Source organism: Ptychodera flava, chromosome 15, assembly GCF_041260155.1.
Source record: "Ptychodera flava strain L36383 chromosome 15, AS_Pfla_20210202, whole genome shotgun sequence".
NCBI classification, from domain to species: Eukaryota; Metazoa; Hemichordata; class Enteropneusta; family Ptychoderidae; genus Ptychodera; species Ptychodera flava.
The window spans coordinates 24,928,320-24,953,756 of NC_091942.1; the positions used below are offsets into that span (position 1 = coordinate 24,928,320).

Here is a 25,437-nt window from a genome sequence, read left to right on the forward strand (position 1 = left end):
ATGTAAATCAGTCTTGATGAAATAAGTCAAAGCTTGTTTAAACAATGGCTCCAAACAGTACAGCGCTTAGAGAAAAACTGCTTCAGAACCACATTGGATTGTATTAATACTTAGATACTCACTGAATTCCACGGAGTGTCTCGAGGCGGAAACCTGACGTGATAACTTCACCTTTGATAGATATTGTCAAAACTTCTGTAAATTCAAACGAGAAGTATCAATTTACTTATTTCCATGTCCGATGGTGTCAATCTAGTAGCGCCTAACAATTATTCAACTTTGATCAACTCATGAAAAGGTTTGTTTTCATGTCAATGACCTACAGACGTGAAACTTTTGCAACACTCAGCTGTGTAGTGAACAATCTAAGCCCTGTACGTGACCATTGCACACAACGGGTGCTCCTAAATGGAGCCTCGCGGTAACTGAGCTGAAATTTTCTCTGTCGGAAAATTAACAGCAATCATACAGGTCCGTTATCTAAGAATCATGGGTCAAAAGTACATACTGTTGTATATGACAAACACAGCACAGCATAGCACGGCTCATTCTATGAAAAGCGCACCAATATCTGTATCGCGAAATCAAATTCTAAAAGAAAGGTGATGTGAGGCGTTCGAAAGGGTGAGCACATCCTGCCTCACATGCGGCACCGCCATATACCAATCTGTATGTAAGTCAAAATAGGAAGTGGTGCGTCTACAGAAAGGAGATGATGCAGCTAATGAAACACATGGCAAATAATCAGATAATGGCAAAGGTTCTTGAACCACCCTTTTTTGTCATACTGCAGTGTATCAGTGCTGATTACAGGGACAATACTTGTAGCTTTCCATTGCATTTTATACATGCTCATTTTTTCTCTTTCAGTCTAAAGTATATTGGATCGATATGTCTTAACCTCGAAAAAACACATTTTCCAAATTAGCAAGGTTGCTTTTGATAAATAAACTCTTGTCAAAACCGAAATCCCGTTGTCGAAAAGTAAGTGTCGCAGTACACACGTACTGACTATGTTGAAAAGTTAACAGTTCACTTTTGGATGTGACTCACAGCGTTGCACAAGCTAATACAAGCACAACAAAATTACTAGGAAACGCTTCAAACGTTGCATCTATCATTGAGCTTTGATTTGTTCGGTAAATTGTGTGACCGTGCAAACGCCCTTTCTTTAAAATTTGTCCGATAAATTGTGTCATTGTCAGCATAGTGTCAAACGCCCTTTCTTTAAAATATAGAAGAAGAATAGCAGTAGTCGTCTTCATGTCACTGTTGATGTGGAGTCCTTGTTATGTATTCATGCCGGAGCAATGATGCTGTGTTCTGATTGGACAAGTATCGGCCTGGACTTGATGAATATCTGAGTAGCACCCCTGTTTACGTCCAGCCGTTGCAGGTTTTAAGTTTTAGTTCAGAGCCTTTCAGGAATCCATCAGTATTCTCGGCAGGATGTCTGACAGATCACCGGCTAAGAATGCAGGTAAGTCAAGGGTCTGGCCATCATCAAGGGTCACGTTCAACGGCGTGACGAGGGGGGATCTGCAATACCAGGATACATCAGGTTCGCTTTACTGTGGCGCTGCATACAGTTACCGTATACGCGATATGATTGCCCCTGAAGTCTAAACCCCCGTGGCCGACTCGCAGCGATTTCGAAGCTGTTATCCAATTGGTTGGCAGAATCTTACCGTTACAATTAAATAATACAAATAAACTTCCTAAGTTGCTGTGAATAGTGATAATCGACCAATCAGATATAACCTTGCAAACACGCTGCGAGTCAGCCGAACCCCCGCCAATCATGGATCGAGTCCAACCTTTCAGAGTACTGGGTGCCGTATGATGTGGGTTCGAATCCGATCGAAAATTTACTGTACTCTCTGTACCTGGACTGTGAATAATCGCAGCAGGGTTGGGAGCGATTGGTCGTTACGCTTGAGGTGAACATTGACAGGGATTGTAGAGAAGAAACGGTAGCTTCTAATGTCTATGGTTGAACGAAGGTATCAACTACAACTGTCCACCACTTTGCGTGTGTACTTTTTATAACACTGATTCCTCCTTTAAACACCGTAAGCACATTTGGGAGGGGTTAGGAGAGAAAACCAGTTGTGCTCTGTATGTGACGTTAGGACATGTACAGTCACCCAATGAATTTGTGAATGATGAAAACACCTTGGTACTCACGAAGCTACGGCAAATATTGCAAATATGTTACATAAATATTGATATTTTTTTACATTTTCCATGACTTCCTTCTATGTCTCTTTATATTAATTTGCTTAATGGCCATAGTCATAAAATAATGAAATTTCTGAAAAAAGTCCCTCTTTTCTTACTTTTGACTTGTTAATTGGCTTTTTAGAAAAACGTGATAAATTACAACAATTTTTTTCCTAAAAAGAACACTTTGAAAGCAGCGGATGGCTCTGCCATTGGCGGGGTATATTCCTTGTCATCACAGCGTTGAGGTGACCGTCCTCCCCCCTGCCAACATTTTCCCTATGTGTTGACTTTTGGCTATAGAATGTGTGATGTAGACTTTTCACACCTGACCGTGTCTATAGGACAACCTGTGACCTCAATTGCAAACACTAGGGTCTACAACCTTGAAATCAACTTGAATGTGGAAGTTTTACCTGTGTATTCAAACAAAAAATACGACTTTTGACTCCTCATTTTGGAGAAAATTGATATGTTGAGTTTGAATTGTCCAGTGTACACTTGTAATTCGGGGATAAGTTCCCAGGGTTTGGAATGAACCATGTATGACTCAGGATCTCAAGATACAAAACAACACGCCTGTTTTGAAATTTTCATAAATCACAGATAATAGCCCCCTCCACTGTCTATGCATCAACTAATTCGAGGATGACGAAAGCGTTTCGAATGCAATTCTAAAGAAAAACTTGTACCTCCAAGACGTTAAACCTAAGCTTGTGGTTTCACGAGCGCGACCGGCTGTCTCTGGTGTAACAGTTGTCACATATGTCAATCATGGAGGGATTTGATAAGTGTGACACTTAAAAACTGGTAAAAAGAATTCAATACGTGGAGGAAGAAATGACAAAAGGAAACACATGAGGCTCGATGAACTTTCTAACCCGGATCCTATAGTGTTCTTTCTTACGCACAAAGCTTTGTTTGTCCTGCATTGATTTATGCACTGATCTATGCACCATGGTTCAAATGTCATACGACTCTCGGTTTTATACATTGCCAAACAATGTGCGGCTATCGTACAATCTATTGGTGCGCAACTTGTTGTTCTTGTCTTCGGAAAATTAAGACAGAACTGACAGCAGAAAAAAAAACATACATTGTGGCTTTCATTGGATCTCGGAAAAACAAATTGCAAATAGTATACACCAGTATCCTCAGTCCGAGCAATGGTGACGGGACTTTTTGAGAACCATAGTATATTGAATCAACACCGACAAATGCGTAGTCAAAAGTTACAGCTGTCCGTGCTTGAAGTCGGGCATGAGGTTTTAATTCACAGGTAATAACAACACGCATATGACGTCATTGGAAGGCCGTGTCATCGACGTATGTTATAGAGAACAGCAAAGAGTTGTGAGAACGCATAACAAAATCGACAGTTTATAGAGTCACAAACGTCTGAAGAACTGGTTGATAACAATGTTTGAATATTATTTTAGTTTTCCTTACAGATATGAAAATTTAACGTATAACAACTTTTGTAGTCAATGACGGAAATCACTGGTTGGCCTTGGGAATATTATATATATATATATATATATATATATATATATATATATATATATATATATATATATATATATATATATATATATAAACAAATTACTTCAAGTACAAAGTAATCAAATCTATTACTTAAGTTTCATGCATCCTGCAATCCTCAGATAGAAGTGAAAGGATTACTAGCTCGACACTCTTACATATATGATTGGGACGAACCATTCTATTTGTAGGTGGTGTTAAAATTTGATAAATAATATTTGTTTTGGTGGCGACATTTTGAAACCAACTCAGAGTGTTTGTTTAACAGTGTAGATTTGTCAGCATTGATAATGTGCAGCTTTTCTGATATACAAAGATTACATCGCTTGCTTATGTTAGAGTAGCTCGATGCTTTGTCAATGATTGACCACGAAATGTCAAAGACTTGGTCCTTGCTTCTTAAGTTCCATACAAACTTTGACAACTCGGTATTGTTTTTGTATCTCTCGTTACGGAACGATTGCATGTGGTTAGTGTAGCGCGTCTTGAAGGTGTTATCAGTGAGGCCAATGTAAACCCTCTCTCGTTGCCCTCCGTTGATACTTTGGCCTTGTAAACCACGCCTTTGACTTGACAGTTACTCTTCAAGGGATATAACGCTCTGCTTAGCATAGAACACTGTAATTTCCCACAAGGACATCTGTATACTTCGATATATATATATATATATATATATATATATATACACACACACACACACACACACACACACACACACACACACACAAATTACTTCAATTACAAAGTAATGATATCTGTACTTCAGTTTCTTGCATCCTGCAATCCTCAGACAGCTTTAACTTCTGTCTGGGGATTGCAGGATGCATGAAACTTAAGTTATAGCACAGAGTAAGATGGACAGAGTGGCAACACTTGCATGCCTTTTGTTCCATGGTCGTCTCGGTAGACTATTGGCTTTTCATATTAAAATGAGCTTCAAAGGTGTTAAACTTTTTGGAGGCTTTGTTTGTGGTTGATAATTACACGAGATTATGCAAAACATACGACGAGATGGCATCGTACTGCCAGTCGCGTAGCAACCATAGTTACTTTGTGAGCTCTCAGGCCAGAAACACTGCTTCACGCCAATCAAAACATAACACGCCAGCAGTTTCATAAACATGTCCTTTCTTGACGCACGTGTAAAAGACGGTATGACTGACCGTAAACCATTGAGTAAAACCAGACAGTATCGATAAAAGACTTTCAAATTTGGTTCAAACACACTCATTATATATTCATAAAATATGAGAGGAATTTTTAAAACTGTAAAACCCACTTTCCTGAAGCTAAAAAACACTCCCGTTTTTGCCAGCACATCAATTCCGATCAGCACCACACGACAACAACAACACAAACTTTGTCAAACATACTTTCGCTTAACAATTGGTGAAAATCCGAAATTACCGAAGGGTGCATGGTCGGCACTCTTCGGAAAAGAGAGCCAAGAGCTTCGTGAGGCGAGGCAAACATGGATTGCTTACGTAACCGCTTCACGCCTTAAACAATAGGTGTTGCCACTCTGCTTATAATGTTACTCTGTGGTTATAGATATCATTATTTTGTATTTGAAGTAATTTGTGTTATAATTTATAATACTCTGCATCGAGCACAGCGATTTCTCACTTTTCATATTATCATTTTTTATATCATATATTATTTATAACGCTACATGTTTTCTTATGGAGATAAAAAAATGAAGTTAAATCGACTTTCTACATTTCTTCGGTTGAAAAGATTGCGACGGACTCTAAATTGTTCGGTGGCTGGTGTGACCGAAGTGAAATATATTCTGTCGTTGGTCACAAAATAATGAATTTTCTGAATTTTCCCTCCTTTACCTTGTTTTAATTTTGTGTGTACAAGGGAGTCTTAATTGTAAACTGCAAAACGCGACACAATGACCATACTATCACATCACCAATCTCTGTTTTCACAACTAAAATATTCTATCTATTAAGATTCATTATTCCCGCCATACAGAATTCATACGGGCGGGCGGCCATTTAAATTTAAGGGTTTGGCAAGTCCTTGCGTGTTTCTGTTACCCCATAAAAGTTTGATGTTAAGCATGCGTGTCTCAGGATCTCAAGATTTAAAACGGTTGGCTTTGACGTTTCCTCCAGAATCAGCAAAATGGAACTTCAGTTGAGAGAGAGAGAGAGAGAGAGAGAGAGAGAGAGAGAGAGAGAGAGAGAGAGAGAGAGAGAGAGAGAGAGAGAGTTAGTTTTGAGTTGTTCACAAAATCTTTAATATTTACAATAAAATATGAACAGTCAAATTTTCTCAAATCAAGTTACATCTGTTTTTAAGGTAGATATAAATGTACATACAAGTGAAATTGTCAGTATGCGCTAAGGATTCTGGGTGTGCAGTTCTATTTTCCACGAGGAACATTATCTAGAGCAATGTTCATATCTTAAGAGACAGTTCATTGTCAGTGTTCACTTCACAGATATCATTGTCGTTACACCAAATGTTCTTAAAATTTTCAATGTTTCCATTCATTTTATAGTAGTTGAAATCTACGATGATTCTGCTGCGAACACGTCGTTTAAACATACTAAGTGGTCGTGGCACTTCGTCCAATCGGCAGTATATAGTTGAAACTTTTGCTGTGACCATAAGATAGTTACAAAGCTGATGTAGGTGGCGATGAACTGTTTGTCCTTTCGGCATTCCGATGACGTACCAGGTCAAAGGTATTATATCAGTGTTCAGTATTTTCTGTAGCCATTGATTCAAGTACTCATGTAACGGTTGTATTGCTGGACAGTCAAGTATAAGATGAAAAAGTGTCTCCATTTCTCCACAGTGTTTACAATCGGCACTGTCTCTCAGGTTACTCAAACACAGATAACGACCAGTTGCCAAGCAGCCATGTATCGCTCTCCACTGGACATCACTGCCACGTCTGCTGAGAGGTTCTGAATACACTGTGTTAAAGTTTGCTTTAATGTCATTTGGAATTGACAAGAGGTCGTGCCATGGCGTTGGCAGTCTATTTAAATATTTCTGGCAGTAAAGCTTTTTGATAAATAAACTGTAAATCTCTTTTCTCCAGAACTTACTAAATGAGATAGAATCAACATTAATATCTGAAATTGAAATATTAAGATGAATGGATGTTATTTCACCTGGATCGTTACCGTTCCCTGCAAAATAACGATCCAGGTCATTATGCACCTGGCATGCGAGTTTGGGAGAATGACCTATCCCAGACAAGTAGGACAAGGGCTCTGGTCAACTGTAAATCTGCATTTGAATAAGGGCTACAGAGTGGTATAATGCACCTGTGTAGAAGGAAACTGTTTTAGTCTGATTGGTTAAATAAAATGGCTTGTCTTACTCTGTCGTATTGGCTATTGGCTAGGGAGAAGGCATTCAATCTGTAGATGCATGTGATTGCCTCGTGGATGCATCAGGCTTTCAATGCCATTTTGGTGTTTTTTGACTGGTCAAGATGGATCTTGTCAACTTGTCTGATCTGATAACCCTGGAGACTTCCTAGAGGTCCATGGACGGCCATGTAAAAACAACCAAAGTGGATTTTACACGGGCAAACTGCCCTATAAGAGCAGCCGCTACTACTGTAACAGAGTTCATCCAATCCACGATGTGTAGTTCAACTTATAAAAAGAACTTGGCGATTATACCGCCGACAGGACCGTACTATCGACGACCCTTGCCAAGGGGTAATCAAGTTCTCCTACCAGAAAGTAGGCGCCTTTACGTGAAGCAAATGTGCGAGATGGCTTGGATAGAAGGCCATCACACTGGGAATTCTGGCAAGGTAATTTATTCTTTTACTAAGATATTCATACAATCATAAAACGAATTCTGTAAAGTTATAAAATTAAATTCATTGATCAAAATATTTTGTTGTGTGTGTGGCAATATCACAGAATTTCTTTCCTGTATTCCACAAACATATTTAATAAATAGGCTGTACTTATTTCCATGCTATTTGTGACATTTGTTTTGTGTTTGATAATTTCAGGTGAATGTGGCAACATCTTTGTACCATCAGAAATTCGATGAGCAGCTTATCAAATAACAAACAGGTCACAGATCAGATAACGGTTTACGCGCCTCAAATGTTTGTCGATCTCACTACAAAAGCATGTGTCGAATACATCTACCATTTTCATCTAGTGTTAAAGCAGAGGAAGCTGTAAGTAAACCAGTTTCTGAAGTTGCTACGAAACAACATAACAAAACAGACAGAATTGTCCAACCCAAGAAGACGCCGAATCAAAAAATAGACAGATCTTCATCAACAAATCATGTTGCTTATATTGAGCATGGTTCAAAGAAAGTTAAAATTGAATTATAAAATGTGATGTTTTAACATATCAGTTGAAGAATTGTCTTTATTGTGTTATTGAATGTGTGTGAATGCTTTAGGCATCTCGACTGGACCTATTGTTCTCATGCAAATTAGTAATCGTTCATACTTTTTTTCATATTTAAATAAGTAATCACTACACTTTTATTGATATGATAATGATTTTCTTTCATTAAAGTGTGGTGATTACTTATTTACATATGAATAAAAGTGTGACTGATTACTAATTTGCATGAGAACAATAGGTGGCAGTCGTGATTTCAGGGATAAATGGATGTCAAGAACGATAGGTCACATGACTTGGAGTGGTATAAGAATATTAATGACTAGGCCATCTGGAGGTATTAAACATAACATCTTATGCCATAGTTTAGAAGCTGCCAATTGATTGATTATCAGAGATCTTCCCCGATAGGAGATAGCCTTTGCAAATGGTTTCCACTTTTTAAGAGTCCGTTCAACTGATTCTAATAGACCTTCCCAGTTTTTAGCAGTGTAGTTCACATTATTACCCAAGTAAACACCTAGAAATTTCAAGCCCTCATTATTCCAAGCAAGGAGAATCATGTCTTTCACGCCAAATTCCAGCCCATAAACCCTTTGATTTCTGAAAGTTAATTTTGGCATTTGAAGCCCCTTCATACACCTTTAGCCAATATGAAGACCTTCAAAGTCACGATTGTGAGTGACAAAAATATTAATGTCATCGGCGTATCCAGAGAGGATCTTTTTCCTCGACTCAGGACCAGGCACTGTAAATCCCTGTAGACTACCACTTGTCCGCAGTTTATGTAAGAGAGGTTCAATGCACAGAGTGTATAATTGCCCTGACAGGGCACATCCTTGACGGATACCACGACCGAAAGCAAAAGGTGCTGTAAGATCGTGATTCACCTTTAAAATACTTTCAGTATTATTATAGATAAGCTGAATACAATGTATAAAACTTTCGCCGAAACCAAAAGCTTGAAGAGTGTTAAAAAGATAACCGTGATGAACTCTATCAAAGGCTTTTTCTTGATCGAGAGACACAATAGCGAGAGGCTTTTGCTGTTCATTTGCATGGAAAAGAGTGTCACGAATACAGTGAATATTATTAAAAATTGATCTACCTAGAATACAGTAAGCCTGATCTCAGAAAGGGCAAATTTCAGTCTCAGGGAAAGAGTCTTGGTGAAGATCTTATAGTCAGCACACAGAAGTGAAACGGGTCGCCAGTTTTTGAGAAAACCGTTATCTCCAGTCTTTGGCAAGAGTGTGATCAATGCTCTGCGACAAGACAGTGGTAAACATCCACTTTGAATTGAATCGAGGAACACTTCATATACATCTCGTCCCATCATGTTCCAGAAACATTTATAGAATTCCGACGGAATCCCGCGTCGATTCCAGGCGATTTATTGTTACAAAGTAAGCCCACAGCTTTAGCGAACTCATCAAAGGTAAATGGCTGATCAAGAGCTTGTTTTGCCTCATCTGAGAGTTTTGGGACATCTGTCAAAATTTCATTGAGGCAATCTAAGTCTATTTCATTAGGGGTATACAGTGATTTGTAAAAGTCTCTTGCTGTAGAACGAATAATCACTGGGTCTTCAGTTATGGTGTTATTAATTTTTAAGTGGGTCATCATTTTTCGTGAGCTTTTTCGTCTTTCTTGATCAAAGAAGTAACGTGTAGACTTATCACTTTCATTGATGAATTGAAATCTAGAGCGAACCCAGGCTCCTCTGGCTTCTGTTTTGAGAAATTCATTGATCTGGGCCTTTTTCTGTTCATATTCCGCATAGTTAATGTTATTTGAAGAGATTTCATTTTCCAGATTCGAAAGTTCATTGATTAGTCTTCTTTTTGCTGCAAGCTCACTTTTGCGACGACCAATGCCATATTGTTGTGATAGCGATTTGATTTGTACTTTAGCTACATCCCACCATTGCTGAATAGAATCATAATCTGATTCTTTGTTTTCCAGTCTTGCCAGAAATCAGTGATAAGGGTTTTGTAAACCTCGTCATCTAGAAGAGAGGTATTTAAAGCCCAGCAGGCACTTTTAGTTTTGATTTGTTTTTGAGTGATACGCATTTGAACAATACAATGATCGGAAAAAGTGACAGGGATGATCATCGCGAGTTGAACCATAGACCCTCGAGGGTCTATGGTTGAACTCTGTTGGTACTGTGTTTGCTGACATGGAGACGATCAATTCGCACATGTGCATTGTGTCCATGCTATGAATAACAACTGCTTGAGGGATGAAGCTGTCGCCAGGTATCAACTAATTTGAACCTTTTAATAATATTTGGATGAACTTTGAGGACTCCGGATGAGGTTCTCTCCCACTGTGTCTGTCTATTTTGGCATCTACTGTGCAGTTAAAATCACCACCTAAAACGATGGGATCTGAGGAAGATTGAATTCGATTGAGGAGATGTTTTAGTTTTTGGAAGGTAACGAGACGTGTTTGGCCACCATTCGGTGCGTATAGGTTAATAATGGTACTGGTGATTGTTAATTTTTGCGTGAACATGAATAAGACGAACGGGTATGACGTCATCCTTTTTGTAACACATCAACCTGTGCTTTTGGATGGAATAATATTGCAACTCCTCCGGAGGAAGTGCTAAGGTGTGAAAATTCAATGTTTCCCAGCCATAAAACTCTCCATAAAGGTTCATCACTTATTGTGGTGTGTGTTTCCTGAAGGAACATACAATCACTGTCGTATTCAGACTTCAGTGACTCAAGAATGGTGTAGCGTTTCAAAGCATCTCTACAACCACGAGTATTACACGAGAGAATTGATAGACGAGCCAGAATTAATGGCAACAAGAGTTGTAAAAAGATGAACTTCATCATTATGGAAGGAGGTTGAGCAAAACAATCAAAACATTGGTGCCAGTCCGTTTTTTCTCATATCATTCCTCACCCTTTTCATTAATTTGCCAATTCTTTATTTAAGTGGCCTATCAGTCGAAGATGCCTTATATGCGTTTGACAGAGCTTCAAGTAGATCATTTGATTTGGACAGAATTCCCGGCATCTCTCAACATGATTTTTAAGGGATTTAATATTTTCGAGAAATAGCATGAGTTTTTCTTGTGTCGGTACGGTATGACATTGAGACAAGGGTTGTTGATTGATTGATTGATTGATTGAATTTATTTGGCAATTAAAATAAAATATATAAAATGTACATTTCACATTACTGCCGAGGATAACACAAGAAAGCAATTGATGCTTATTTCCATTGTGGTCCTCGATGTTAAAAAATACAAAATGACGGATTTGATTTGACAAGACGGCAATTGTTCTGCTTGATGTATTGGAATACTTTGGGGAAATGTCATGACAATTATGTTTTATAAAATGTAGATAGATAGATATCATTCATTAAAATCAGAGAAACATTCTTGACATTAGTGGTCTTTTACTCTTTTTTTGAACACACTGATTGACTCACATTGTCTTAGTGACAAAGGTAAACTATTCCAAATTACGGAACCTGTATAATTAAAGGAATTAATGCCACAACCTTTTACCCTTGGAATCTTGAAAGATGCAACACTATTTCTTGTATTGTAACAGCTTATGTATCTTTGTACTTGATTTCTCATGTAATCGGGGGCATGGTCATTGAAGATATTATGCATATGATTAAGTTTAAGTTGGTTTACTCTCTGTTCAACAGGCAACATACCTACTTGACGGAATTCGCCCGGCCCAATGTGAGCTCTAGGCGGGACATTCAACAGAAATCTGATAACTTTATTATGAGCCACTTGTAGCCGTGATTTAGATCGTTTTGTAAGCCCAGAGTACCATGCAAATCTGCTGTTTATGTCTTCTTCCTGGGAAGAATTTACACTCTCGTCATCTGATTCACTGTCAGAGCCGTCCGCATTGAGTGTACTGAGAACATGAAACTGACCAGAGTCAGGAACAACATTTGCATCTATTAAAAGTGTCTCACCAGCAGCCTCATTGTTATTATCATGTATTATTGCTTTGATCTTACGCATAGGAGATTGCAATTTTTCAGAAGTTTTCTTTGTGATCGTTTGAAGTTCTGAAACTCGTCTTCCGAGTCAACAGCCTGATATTTATTTTGATTGCCAGCAGATTTGTCTTCATCACTATCGTCATCCACATTGTCTATTGACCGTTTTATTGGCTCTGTGGATTGTATTGCCATTGAGACATCTGTTTCAAAATTCGGTCGTCAGACAGTACATCTGTCTTATTTGCATTGTGTGCAACTGATGAATTGTTATCCGAGGGAAGATCGATTTTTGGGCAGCGCTGTCATCAGGATCTAGATCTGCTTGATATTGCATTGTCATTCTGAGATGATGGAGCTTGAGTCAGAGTCTCGGATGATGAAGTGTTATCAGTTTTATCATCGGAATCAACATGATTTGTATTTTCATTGGCAGTTTCAAGTTGAGGCTGTAGTTCAGACTCAGTGGTCTCTTCAGTAAAATTTTTCGGACAGTTCTTCCGAACATGTCCTATACACTGACATAAAAAACATCTCAACTCATCAGTGGATATGTAAACAGGGTAATATTTGCCATTGTAATTGACTCGCAAAACGCCATTGAACGTCTTGAACTCTGGCTTCAGAACAATATAAACCTGTCTACGAAAGGATTTTACATGTTTCAAATCTTGTCTGGGACAACCGAGAGAAATATGACGAAAAGTATGCTCTAAAACTTTCCCATATTGCAACAATTGTCCATATAAACGTGAGTTGGTAATAAATGGAGGAACATTTGATATAATCACTTTTGTTGCAGGTTGAACCATGGGAGTTGGCTGCAGAAAGATTCCATTTACATGAACACCTTCAGTGCAGACCTGTGTCACTTTTGAAATTGTTTTGAGAAAGACAACGACACACTTATTCATTCTAGAAGCAGCTAGAGGTATCAACAACTCGTGAAACACTTTCAACATAATCATTATGCCTTCAAGACTTTCAAATTTTAGGCCATATCTCATTGAGAGTTTCGAAAAGGCATTGTCAGTGTCCTCTTCGAACTCCGATACACTGTATTGGTTGGCAGCCATATTGGTATGGCGTGCCAACCTAAACCCCAAAGAACAGAATCCCTTTCAATCCTCAAGAAAATAGGACAAAACAGACCCCAAATATAGTAGACACCAAATAGAAACAAAAACCAACTTAGCTGAATCAATCCTGACCGAAACAGAAGTCCAAAAGACACAGAAAAGCCAAAAAAGGCGGAGCTCTCTTATCCCGTGTGTTCACCGTGTGAGGGCGAGAGAGAGAGAGAGAGAGAGAGGAGAGAGAGAGAGAGAGAGAGAGAGAGAGAGAGAGAGAGAGAGAGAGAGAGAGAGAGCCCGTCAGTGTCTGGAAAATAATTTTAAGATCCTTTGGCTCTGACTCATATCTTGAAGTATTTTTGCTCTGACATTTTTGATCTACTCAGTTCCAAGTTTTCAAGAAAGCCTGCATATGATTTATGTTCAATTTCATTGTTTACGATTAAATCTTAGCAATGAGCGGAATTTAAGTGCGAGAACAACATTATTGGCATTTTTAGCATGTTAACAAGTTGACAAGGTTCATGCTTTATATTTCAGCAAACTGTAGGAAGAGAATAGTAGATGTTTGTCTTACAGAACAATCATGATAAACCTAGTATGACAAGACAGGTTTGATTTCCAATAACAGTGCGCATATCGTGCCACCGAAAAATTGTAGGAAATGCAACAAATTGATATTCGATTAAGGCGCGAAATGAAACTGACAATTTTTTCAGTCGTAACAAGTGAACAACTGGATGATATATACATTTTTGTAAAAGTATTTGGAGGTTATCGCTCAATATCAATTGTGAGTAGAGATGCGTTACTACGAGTGACGTCATGGGCAGCATCACACACGAGCCGTAGGCGAGTGTGTGATGCGGCCCATGACGGCACGAGTAGTAACGCATCTCTACTCACAATTGATATTGAGCGATAACCTCTTTATCATATGACAAACTATTGTTTGACTTTTAATAGTTTGGCCACTTTTAATACACGACCGGACGATCTAAAATTTGCACTATTTTTTTGTGGATATATACTTCCGCACACGTTCGGTTGACCTCAATGAACAAGTCTGGGTCAAGTGCGTCCACAGAACACGAGGGAAGGATTACCTCTGAGAATCCTGGATTATTCCATACTTCGTGCATTCGTACGTATATTATTCACACTGATACTTAAACATGTCATATTTCTGATCCATTCGTCATGAAATACAAGGATACGAGGTGATTTTCATTGAAAATCTTCGGTTTTAATTAGAACTTCAAAAAATCGTGAACAATTACAACATGTCAACATTGCATCTTGCAAGCTTAGCACACAGTGCGGAGTGCACGAGTGTGTGCATAGAACAGCATTTCGCAACCTCATAAAACGTAGTAAACATCGTTTAAAAATTGAGAATTTAATGTAAATTTCAAGTTTTCTTCAAATCAATATATTGATCATTGCAAATTATAAATTAAGCGTGTCTTTTTTATTTTGATTGCTTGTATTTGATTGTATGTTTGAGCGTGGGAAAAACTGGAAAAACCTGCCGTAAAATCTAAACAATGCCTCGAGAAATGGCTTGGAACAACTTTGTTCGTACAAAATGACAACACTCAACTTCGTTAAAATGTCAGTTTGTATCAAGTTCAGTCCTGTGAACTCTCTGAGCTTGAAGATTCAAATATTATTCTCCGCCGCTTTCTCATCGGACTCGGAGCTGACACTTTCTGAGTTGGTGCGACCACGTTAACAGTGAAGGTGCCACCGTAGATCGTCGCACTGCTGAATACGCCTGATGTTGATCGGTGGTGACTGGCCGATTGTTGACTTGAACTTGAAGAGAAGGTAAGCGGGGTTGACTCTCTGTTAGCGATGGCAGACGTGGACGGGGTGGGATCACTGAGAATGTCCGACATTTGCTGCTGCTGCTCGAATGACGCTGTTGCGTAGTGATTGACACTTTGGATATTTTTGTGTCCCGACAGTTGCTGGATTTGTGTCGGCGGAATTCCGGCGTGATGCAATTTGGTAATGGCAGTACTAGTCTTTCTTACGCTGTGATTTACCTTTTTCCCAGAGATTTTTCGCGTTCTTTGCTGTAGTCTTCAGCACAGTAGCAAGTTTGTTCTGTCCCATCGGCTGTTTTTGTACCATACTTGGCTCTCGGGTTGAATTTATTGACAGATAGAATGGGCTTGAGTCGCAACACATCTCCGCGGGTCGACGATCTCTGAATACCTTGTACGTTGTGACGGGACAAGTGTCCGGCTTTGTCGGGGTTGCGAAGATCTTGGGGCTGAATTGCCGGATCGCCCCAATCTGTCCGTGCCGTGCTTTAGTTTCGCGTTCGTTAAATTCGAGGTATTCAGATCCATTCGGCGTTGCTTTGAGCGTGATGTCACCCCATGCTAGTTGACGATTTTCTTGTCCACCCCGAAAGCCAAGTATTTTTGTGTTGTTTAACCATACCGCGTAAAACAGGGACTCAGGACTGTTTCGTCCGACGATGCCTTTCTCCACAAAGATCGCTTCCTCCTCGCTGGTCAGGGCATCTGCTGCATTAGGTTTATTTCCCATGCCTAGTTTCTTCAGTTGAGAACGTTTTGCGGCCAGACATTTACGCGATCTTTTAAACTCGTCATCTCTGATTATAGAGTGTCCGTAATTATTCTCCTGGAGAAAGCGGTCTATCCCACGTTGGTAGCCAGTCAGTGTGTCCGGCTCGTATTCGCGACCATCACTCTGTCTCGTACCCAGGAAATAGCCTGCTAAATACGAATCGAGATCGGTTGGTTGAATTTCAAGGAGTGGTCGATGCTCGTTCGGTTTCATTGCCTTCAGCCACAGTGAGAACTGTTTGACGGCAGTGTTGGTACTTCTGATGGTATTTTTCTTTCTCTGCATGGTGACAAATTCTTCCTCCTCATCAAGTGAGAATTCGGCATAGCGTGGATGTTGTTGTTTTTGTTGTTGATGGCATGTCCAGGGTGGTAATTGCTGGAAAATTTCGTCTTCAGATAAAGAATCGGCAAGAGCTAAAAATTCGCTGAGGTCACTGTCGAACGACATCTTGGCAAATGACAACAGATCAGGTTGTTTCCCGCACAAAATGACAACAGAAGAGGCACATTTCATTTGATCGTGATTATTTATTTGGGGATTGGAAAAATAAATGGTAACGACAAAACACTTGTTTATTTTTGAGCTTAACTGTTCGAAAATTACCCACAAAACGTACCGCGCGTTAATTTTGCAAACGGAAATAAATTGTTTACGAACGGTCACTCAACACCACACTACAGTCTACAGTACGCGTTCGTCACCGTTGAGCGGCAAAGCGAGCCGGTATCCTAGGCTGGCGGGCGGGGCGGCCGGGACATCTCGTGATTCCCGTTCTTTGTTTCGAGAAATATATTTTTATTCAGTTCAATATGATAACCTCTAAACAGCCTTTTTGAAAAAATGTTTCCAACGAGGTACATCAAAATTGAGGGTTTTTTTTATCGTATCCTACAATTAAAAAAAAATGAATGGATAGAAAATGGCGAGTTTGTTTTGATTGAAAGTCGCCATCTTTGAAATAGTTCCGGCGCGCTCAAACTGATGACGTTTACCTTCCCATGTCAGGCCTGACATTTTACGGTAAACGTCACAAGTGTAAAAGATATTTTCCATGTCATATGATATTTGAATGTATCCTATAGATAGGAAATCTGATTTAAAAGTAAGGTAACTCTTGCGATCATTGATGTGAAATATTTTCAACCCGCTAATTTTATCTGTGTTTCCAAGTGCTTCACTACCCCGGCCAGTGCCCGCTACTTGAGGGTCTGCTGAGATTTTCTTACCCCCTCCCCAGTGTGTGTGGAGGAGGCCTTACGTTATGGTACGAAAAAAAGGCAAAAACGAGTTCGTTTGAATCACTTGTGACTTATTGTCTTGTCCCGTCAGTCTGTCTTTTTACTTTCCAGATGTACCGCAGGACTGGAACCATCAGCCGCCTCCCACTGCTTACAATCCAGTCCAACATCCAACGTACAACCCAGCACAGCAGCTGCAACCGCAGCCAGGACGTCCCCACTACATATACTTGCAGCAACCTCAGCCCCAGGTCCATCAACCATACCCACAAGCCACCACCCAACACGACCAGACAGTCGTGGTGACAGCTCCCGCTGCGGCAACGTTCGTCACCACATTCGGACTGTCTCCGGTCGCGGCGATATGTCCAAAGTGTAATAGCAACATCGTCACCGACGTAGATTCGGAATCGAGTGTAAAGGCCTGGCTCTGCTGTTCACTTCTGTTTATTTTGGGGTACGATATATTCAAGATATCAGACATTTCTGCATATTGCTAAGCGACAGACATAAAAGAATGATGGACAACCTTGCTACTGGATGTTTCGTTTCTCTTTGTGTGCATACGATTCAATAGACATTTTTCTATACTGGTCAAGTACCAGTAAGAAAATTAAATCTGTGTTGAGCACATATACCCTACACATAAGAAATTCGAACAGCTTGCTATAAATCGCAGCTACATCTTAAATTAATCGAAAAAATTTTCACCCTTCCATGTCTCTGTGTCTGTGTCATTGTCTGTCTCTGTCTGTCTGTCTGTCTGTCTCTGTCTCTGTCTCTCACTCTCTCTCTCTCTAGGTTTTGGATCTGCTGTTGCATTCCAATTTGCATGGACGATTGCCAAGACATCGTCCATCGTTGTCCGAACTGTAAGTATCCTCTCGGCAAATTCACCACCGGTTGAGTTACCCGCAACCCAACCCCCTTTCGTTCAAAATCCGCGTTCAACCATTAGTGCCAGCGCCAACCACATGTACGACCAGTATGAAGTAACTGAGATCTCTAGCGCAGATGTCTAAACTCACCATAAGGGTCTTTCTTTGATACTTTTCGGATTATTCGGAAGGATTGGTTATATACATAATTTGGTAATTTACGTAAATTTTATTTAAACTGAAGGTAAATATGCTGGAAAATAACATATAGGTCTTTCTATGGTGATAGTGACAGCACTGTGGAACCGGCGGTCAGTTACAGTAGGTTAAAATGTTAGGAAAAGCAGAACAAAGCAACTCAGAATGGTTTGTAGCTACTGAGTACAATTCCATTGAAAGAGCTATCCAGTCAGTGTTAGCCAACCGCCGTCCGTTGAACTACCTCTGTAAAAATTTTGAATTTTGCCTTTCAACAACTACTTTGCACTTTGAAGACCAATGTGTGGGCACAGCATCATCGTTGGTTTTGCCCTTCAGTGCAGACAGTGCTATGAACTGTTATCACTTCATCGACAGGCTTAGTGATAACGGAAGCATCCATGGCGTCTAACTTACGAACATACGAACCGTTTGATATTTTTGGGTCTTAGAGGCGATGGGTCTAAAAGAATGTTTAACCATTATGTTACCATTTTTTAAGTTTCTCTCCAGAGTTAATTTCCTGCCTGGTTCAGACAGTATAAGTTTGACAGTATTTTTACCCATCTGCTTGAACATGGCACCTCATGCCTTTTCGACGACAACTACCATGGGTTTGTCTCGCAGAATCTGCCAACTTGAAAGGGTGGGGTGGCTGAAGGACCACATTGATAGTATTGTAGGCGACGTTGTTTTGGACTTTTTGTTGCTGGCAAAGTGCTAGATTACAGAATCGTTACTTCTCACCATCTTCATGGTCCTACTGCCGGTTATTGGCCGTTGTTCTTGTTCTGGCATAACCAATTTGGATGCTAATGCTTCTAGCACTATAACAGTATCAGGATCACCTGTTTTTGTAATTTTTGTAAGGAGTTACTTTAAATGGCTGACTGTAACAAATTTACCCTATCATTTAAATTTTTGAACAATATCCAGTTTCTATTGGTAACATTCACACACTAGAACATATAATAGATAAAAAGCCCTTTGCTGGCTTGTCATGTTCTTTACATAAACAAGCGGAGCATATAATTTCATTTTAAGGTTTCTACAAGTATTCTAACCAGTCACACAGTTTTATCTGTCATATTTGTTATGACCTTATTCCTGATATATTGTAGGTATACCAATATTGTATATGTGCCTTTTACAAACGACTGTTAATTATTCTGTGCAGTAGATATTGTACTTATATATACATGTATTTTATCATACCAGTATATTGATGGCACATATACAGCGATCTGATAGGTCGAGACGCGAAAAGAACCGTGGTATATTGGCGATATACCACGGCTGACATACGCGCGAGCTCTCAGCTTGAGCAAAAATCTGCTTTTGCCATTCCAAGCCAGAATTTCAATATACTGTTATGATATAATAGCAATAAATCACACCCAGCGACGGTATACCACTCGATTTTGACCAGTTCACTTCATATATGCACTCGCTATTGCTCGTGCATGTATGTCGTGAACTGGTCAAAATCTCGTGGTATACCGTCACTGGGTGTGCTTTATTGCTTAATTATATACTGTCACACAATTATCGTTACAAGAAATAAAAAGAGTAGAGTGATCACTGATATTGTGACTTCTTGCTATTCATATCATACCATTTGGGTAATAACTCTCATGAATTTGAAATCTCGTTCTCCCAGGAAAATCACGCTGCCAGTCAGATCTCGTTGGAGATGTGGCAAATGATAGAGATACCAACATTTTTATTTAACCTATTCCCGTATACCCTATTTCTGCCGCTGGCGTTGGTATGCCATTTCGTCAAGATTCTTGTCATTTAAAGGACGTCTCACAAGATTTGTTTTATGGCTAGTCTGGCTTGCTGTCCCACTTCCAGTCCACTTTCTGTACACGCTATGCCCCTGAACTTTCAGAGAGTGTTTTGAACGAAGAAGGCACCGTTAAAAGTTTGACATTCCGAATATCTCTGCCTGATATTCTACCTTTTCTAATTTCGGAAGTTATTTTCCCCTATCAGAAATCGAATGTAAAGTAACCCTTAACTCTTTATGAATATCGTATATCATTACAAGGCCTCAAAATAAAAAGCGTGACCTTGCCGTAATTCAAAAATGGCGTCAATGGCACTTTGTTCACATTTGGTTACATGTGGCAAGCCAGAGTGAGTGTATGCACGATATTTCATACCTTCTATGAACCTTAGCTTGTGATATTCATAGTCAAGTGCATTTGAACAAATTTTTATGCACCGTCCAATTAAGTAAGAAATGGTTGGCAACTGTTGCGACCGTTGATCACGCACACTCAGCACCATGCAACCTGGTACGTAATAATCAGTACAGTATTATTCGTCGGTTATCCGAATCCCCACTACGTCCCCTTGTCTAGGTTTGTCACCCAATATATGTAGTTGTCGACAGACAGTCCATGTATTATCGTTCAAATAACAAAATCTACTTCATCGTTAAAGTTACCGTACCTGTTTTTCCAGCAAATTTTAACCTTATAGAATGTTGGATATGCTTGAACAACTGTGGGAAATAGCTTTTGGAAAACCCAGTTACGCTCTCATCTCCAATTTAAAACCCTTGAGACAAACAAATGCTGTTTTATGTGGTCAGAACTCCCCCGAGCCATAGTAGAATTAAAGGAGCACAATATTGACCCAGCAGCCAGAGTATGCAAATTATGGAAGATGGGTGAGGTTGAAGATGGGTACCGTTTTCCGTAGACCTGTCCATTATATGACAAACTACGAAATCAGTTCTTACCCAAGAATGCAATTCATGAACCTTATTTTTGCAAGTTTACCAATCTTTTGTCCTAGGGAAATACAAAGCTGTCATTTTAAGTGTGTCATTTTTTATTTAAAGCATGCATTTCATCTTTGATTGAATAAGACTGTATAATAAAACAACTTTAAGATGTGTTCTTTTTTCACGTCAAATGTTTCTGTGTAATGTATATTAATCTCGTAATGTAAGCCCTTTGCATATGGACTGGAGGCTTTGGTTTGCAAATAAACGGGCACAAATTTCTTGTGCACTAATCTCAAGAAAACCGAAGAAGAACTTATTTTTATGAACAAAAACAAAGAATATTTGAAATACATAAAACAATAGCTGAATGCGCTATCATTTGTCCAGTATCTGTGTCAAACTCCTTCCACAGATCAAAAACAGCAGCAGTAAGCGGTGGTTTGTTTTCCTTTCCCGGTTTGTTTTTATATACCGGATCGAGGGCGCTGATTGGACAGGTTTCAGTTAAGGCGTGATGAGTACGTGAGTAGCACCCCTGTTATTTACCTCGACCATTGCAGGTATACATGTCTTCTAACAGCCCTTCGCGTATCCACTAGTGTCCTCGGCAGGATGTCTGACAGATCACAGGCTAATAATGCAGGTAAGTTGAAGGGTATTGCTATCACCAAAAGGCCAGGTCAAACGGCCAGAGAAGGGGGTGGGCGTTATCACGGGATACCTCAGGTCCGAAAGAACACCTACTTTCGAACAAACGTGCAGGCGACACCGTGAAATGTAAGCCCGCCAAGAATGAAGTGAGTTGAACCTTTCCGAGAAAGGTGAAAGTTCTCAGTAACCAGAGTCTATAGTCACAGCGGGGGTGGGGTGGGGTTGTTGAGAGTTAATGCTTGAGGCAAAGAGTCACTGACGAGAGATTCAATCAAAGGTTAAAACACAACACTACACAAACCGTGTGGTAGGTTATGAACAAACGTAGCAAAAAAGGTGTACGTCCATGCTTCATGAATTGGATGATGGTATATATGTGTGTTTTGTATTCATTTGTTCCTATGTATTTAATCGAAATTAATTAAGCTATTCTCCTCTGTATTGCAAAACGATTGATCTCATTTACTTGTGCTGCGCTGAAGTGGTAACATCTGATCCAATGTAGCGCTTCAAAACAGTAAAACCGATTGTTCTCGAGTGAAGCACACTGCCCTAGAATCATTGAATAGGCTCGTCTCTGCCAATATAAAAAGGAGGCCTACACATTCATTTTTACAGCTAAGTCAGCAATGGAATGCTTTTCAACGTTTATGGTACATGTTGGCGTGACTGAAATAGCAATTGGTGCCAAACCATTCTGAATTTGAGTTACGCTATTCACATTTTGACAGCAGATAATTTAAGATGTAGGGTAAACGGAGAAAAAGAGAGAAGACCAGAGAAACGATAGACATATAATGTTTTATATCATAGAAACTGTGTTAGTTGTGGAGAAAGACTGCACATGGACCGTTGGTGGATTTGTAATTGTAGTTGATGCTGAGCCCAGAGACCGAAGCTGTAGAACCCTAAGTCCAAGGCTGTAAGGAAATGACATCACAACTGGTCCAATAATCATACTCATTCAAGGTAAAACATTTCCAGGTCCGCCAGACATTTATTGTTTACAACATGATGAAGGACAATCCTGAACCCCTTATAGTAAGTGATGGTGCAGGTGGTATATTGGCCAGACAGGGCATATTTACAGTGGTTATTTACTCATGCTTGACAGTTCTTTTCGCTTAGATCAGGAGAACAAACGCGACCCTGACAACCCTAACTCGTCACCTCAGCGGACCCAGCCCACGCTGATAGTAACAAAGCCAAAGGTGCACAAGACGAAATTCGACTCTGTCTTCACCGAGGCACCGGCGTGTATCATCTGCCCACGGTGTCAGCAAAGAGTCGTCACCGATGTGGTGTATGTGAACGGTAGCTGTACTTGGCTGACGTGCACTTGTTTGTGCTGCTTCTGGTAAGACCTTGACGCTGTCTTTGTCACCCCTTGCGTACTGAATATTTTGAGTATAAGCAATAACTTATACTCAGGTTTTGTCACAGTTTAATGTTGACTAATTTTCCAGCCTTCGAATGACTAATTATTTCAGTGATGATGATTATCACTGTGAAATGTTAAATCAAGAATACATGTATTAGCCTAAAATGTCAGACTTTATTGAGAGTGAGGAAAGAAATTTAAATTATTTTAATTCTTATACCTACATACCTACCCACCCTGCATGCGTACAGAATATACATAATCTAGATACATAGATTGTCACATACATACATACATACATACATACATACATACATACATACATACATACGTACGTACATACATACATACATACATACATACATACATACATACATACATACCTAAAGACAGACAGACAGGCAGACAGGCAGGCAGACAGACAGTCATACATGTATTCTCTAAGTTGTGAACCATTGATATTGACAAAATTTCATTCTCCCTTTAAAGCTGTATCCTCGGTTGCTGTCTGATACCGTTCTGCGTCGACCGTTGCCTGGACGTCGAGCACCATTGTCCGGAATGCAAGTGGCTAGTTGGGAAGTACGAACGACTTTAGACCGATGTATCGACGCATTCTTCGCCGTGGTTTGTGCATCACCGACCCAGTTTACCATTGAATAGGTTTCGTCTTGTACTTAAAAAGAGAATGTACTTATAAGTCTCTTATTTTCAAACTAATATGTACATCCACTATGATATTATAAGAGCACTCGCTCGCTAGACCATAGACATGAACAAAATCAAAAGAGTGCGTATGTATGTACGTATGTACGTATGTATGTATGTATGTATGTATGTATGTATGTATGTATGTATGTATGTATGTATGTATGTATGTATGTATGTATGTATGTACGTACGTATGTAGGTCGGTTGGTAGGTAGGTAGGTAGGTAGGTAGGTACCTACGTACGTATGTATGGAGGGAAGGAGGAAGAGAGGGAGGGAGGGATGGATGGATGGAGGGATATATGGAGGTAGCAAGCTAGCTAGCTAACTAGGTAGGTAGGTAGGTAGGTAGGTAGGTAGGTAGGTAGGTAGGTAGGTAGGTAGGTATAGGTAGGTAGGTATGTAGGTAGGTATTCAGTGAGCTGTTGTGTGGATTAATTTAATGTTCAGTGAATGAAGATTTCCTTGGTTTACGATTTGATTTTTGTTCAATGAATATGTTTGTCCTAAATTAAAACGTGAAAAAAACCCAAAAATAAAATAAAATAAAAAAAAAGATATTAAAACAACAACAGCTAATCATCAGATAACTGTTAGAGTATTTTTTCAATCTCATGGTGATATCCATAATTTTAATTTTTTGTGATTTTCTGTTATTTTATCAATTTATGTAAAAATCCCTCTTGTTTGAAGCCATTGTCAAATATCGGCTTTAGGCCTAAATTAAATTCGCAGTGTCCTGATATTTTGAGTCCTGTTCGGTGAAAATATTACCCCGTTAAAAGCGCCAGTGACACATGGCTCCCATTTGGCATATGCCAAGAGGATCTCATTGGACTACACGGTATCTTGCATATGTAATGAGGATGAGATGGTCGTCTTGCAGCCACCTTGGTGAAAAACGAGTCTTTAATTGACTCAAATTTGTCCTAAAACTTTTAGGTGACTTGTGACCTGCTGTCGTCTTTCTAAGCTTTAAGGTATGCGCCTCGAAAGTGAAAGACTTAAACTTTTGCTCAAACTTTTCTCAAGGAATATTTAAACCATTCTCTTTCAAAATCAAGACTAAAAATAAAAAGGGAGGATCATCGTGCAAATTTTGGTACTAGAGATACAAATTACCTAAGAATTCTCGATATCTGAAATTCAAAATGGCCGCCATCCCTGTGTTAACTCTATGGGCAAAAATCAAATTTTCGAATTTCGAAAAACTAAAACGATGAAAAATTTTCTTTCACCAAGAGCTGTAAAATGAACCCCCACAAGTGGTAGATCAGAAAAGAATTGTAAAAGTTTGAGAGTCCGAATATCTGTCCCCGAGGCGCGTTTTACCGTAACCAAAAATGTAGGCTTAGGCAGGGGCAGCCGATAATACTTCATACAAAAAAGTTGTTAAAACGGGATCTCCGGAGAGAGGAGAGGTTGTTGGCAGGGGGGGACGATTTTTTTCCTGTATATGCAGATGATTTTTCTCGTGTCAGCGGATGGACGAAATTGTGAATAAGCTGTTGGAACGGGAAATTTTAGCATTTTATTCTTTTGTCACAACCAAGAAAATAAGCGGCGGTTGAGACACAAGGGGCGTTTTCAGCCGAGATATAATGTACATAAAATGAGTATGGAAACATTAAAATGTTGATGAGAGGGAAAGCATGAAGTTGGGGGGGGGGTCACGCAAAGGGGAGGACATGGTGAAATTTCCTTGATGGGGAGCGAGAAGGGAATGTCTTGCATGGGTTTGTGGGCATGACGGGAATTTTTCAAATCATAACGGAAGGGCATTAACGGTCAGTTTCACGTTCCACTCTAAATTCTAATGTTGTTCAAGATACCATAGAGTATATTTTACCATCA

General features: G+C 39.5%; 1 protein-coding gene across 2 annotated transcripts; it reads left to right on the forward strand.

Annotated features, from left to right (window-relative positions):
• Positions 1-1,446: 1,446 nt before the first annotated feature.
• LOC139151645 (LITAF domain-containing protein-like) lies at positions 1,447-23,642 on the forward strand. Of its 2 annotated transcripts, none has more exons than XM_070724576.1 (3): positions 1,447-1,480; positions 22,621-22,849; positions 23,363-23,642. In XM_070724576.1, exons 1-3 carry the CDS (start codon positions 1,450-1,452, stop codon positions 23,469-23,471), a joined length of 369 nt encoding a protein of 122 aa, XP_070580677.1. In that variant the 5' UTR covers positions 1,447-1,449; the 3' UTR covers positions 23,472-23,642. The 2 variants fall into 2 exon arrangements, with proteins under 2 accessions (XP_070580677.1, XP_070580678.1); XM_070724577.1 differs by lacking the exon at positions 1,447-1,480 and adding an exon at positions 21,382-21,484.
• Positions 23,643-25,437: the final 1,795 nt, after the last annotated feature.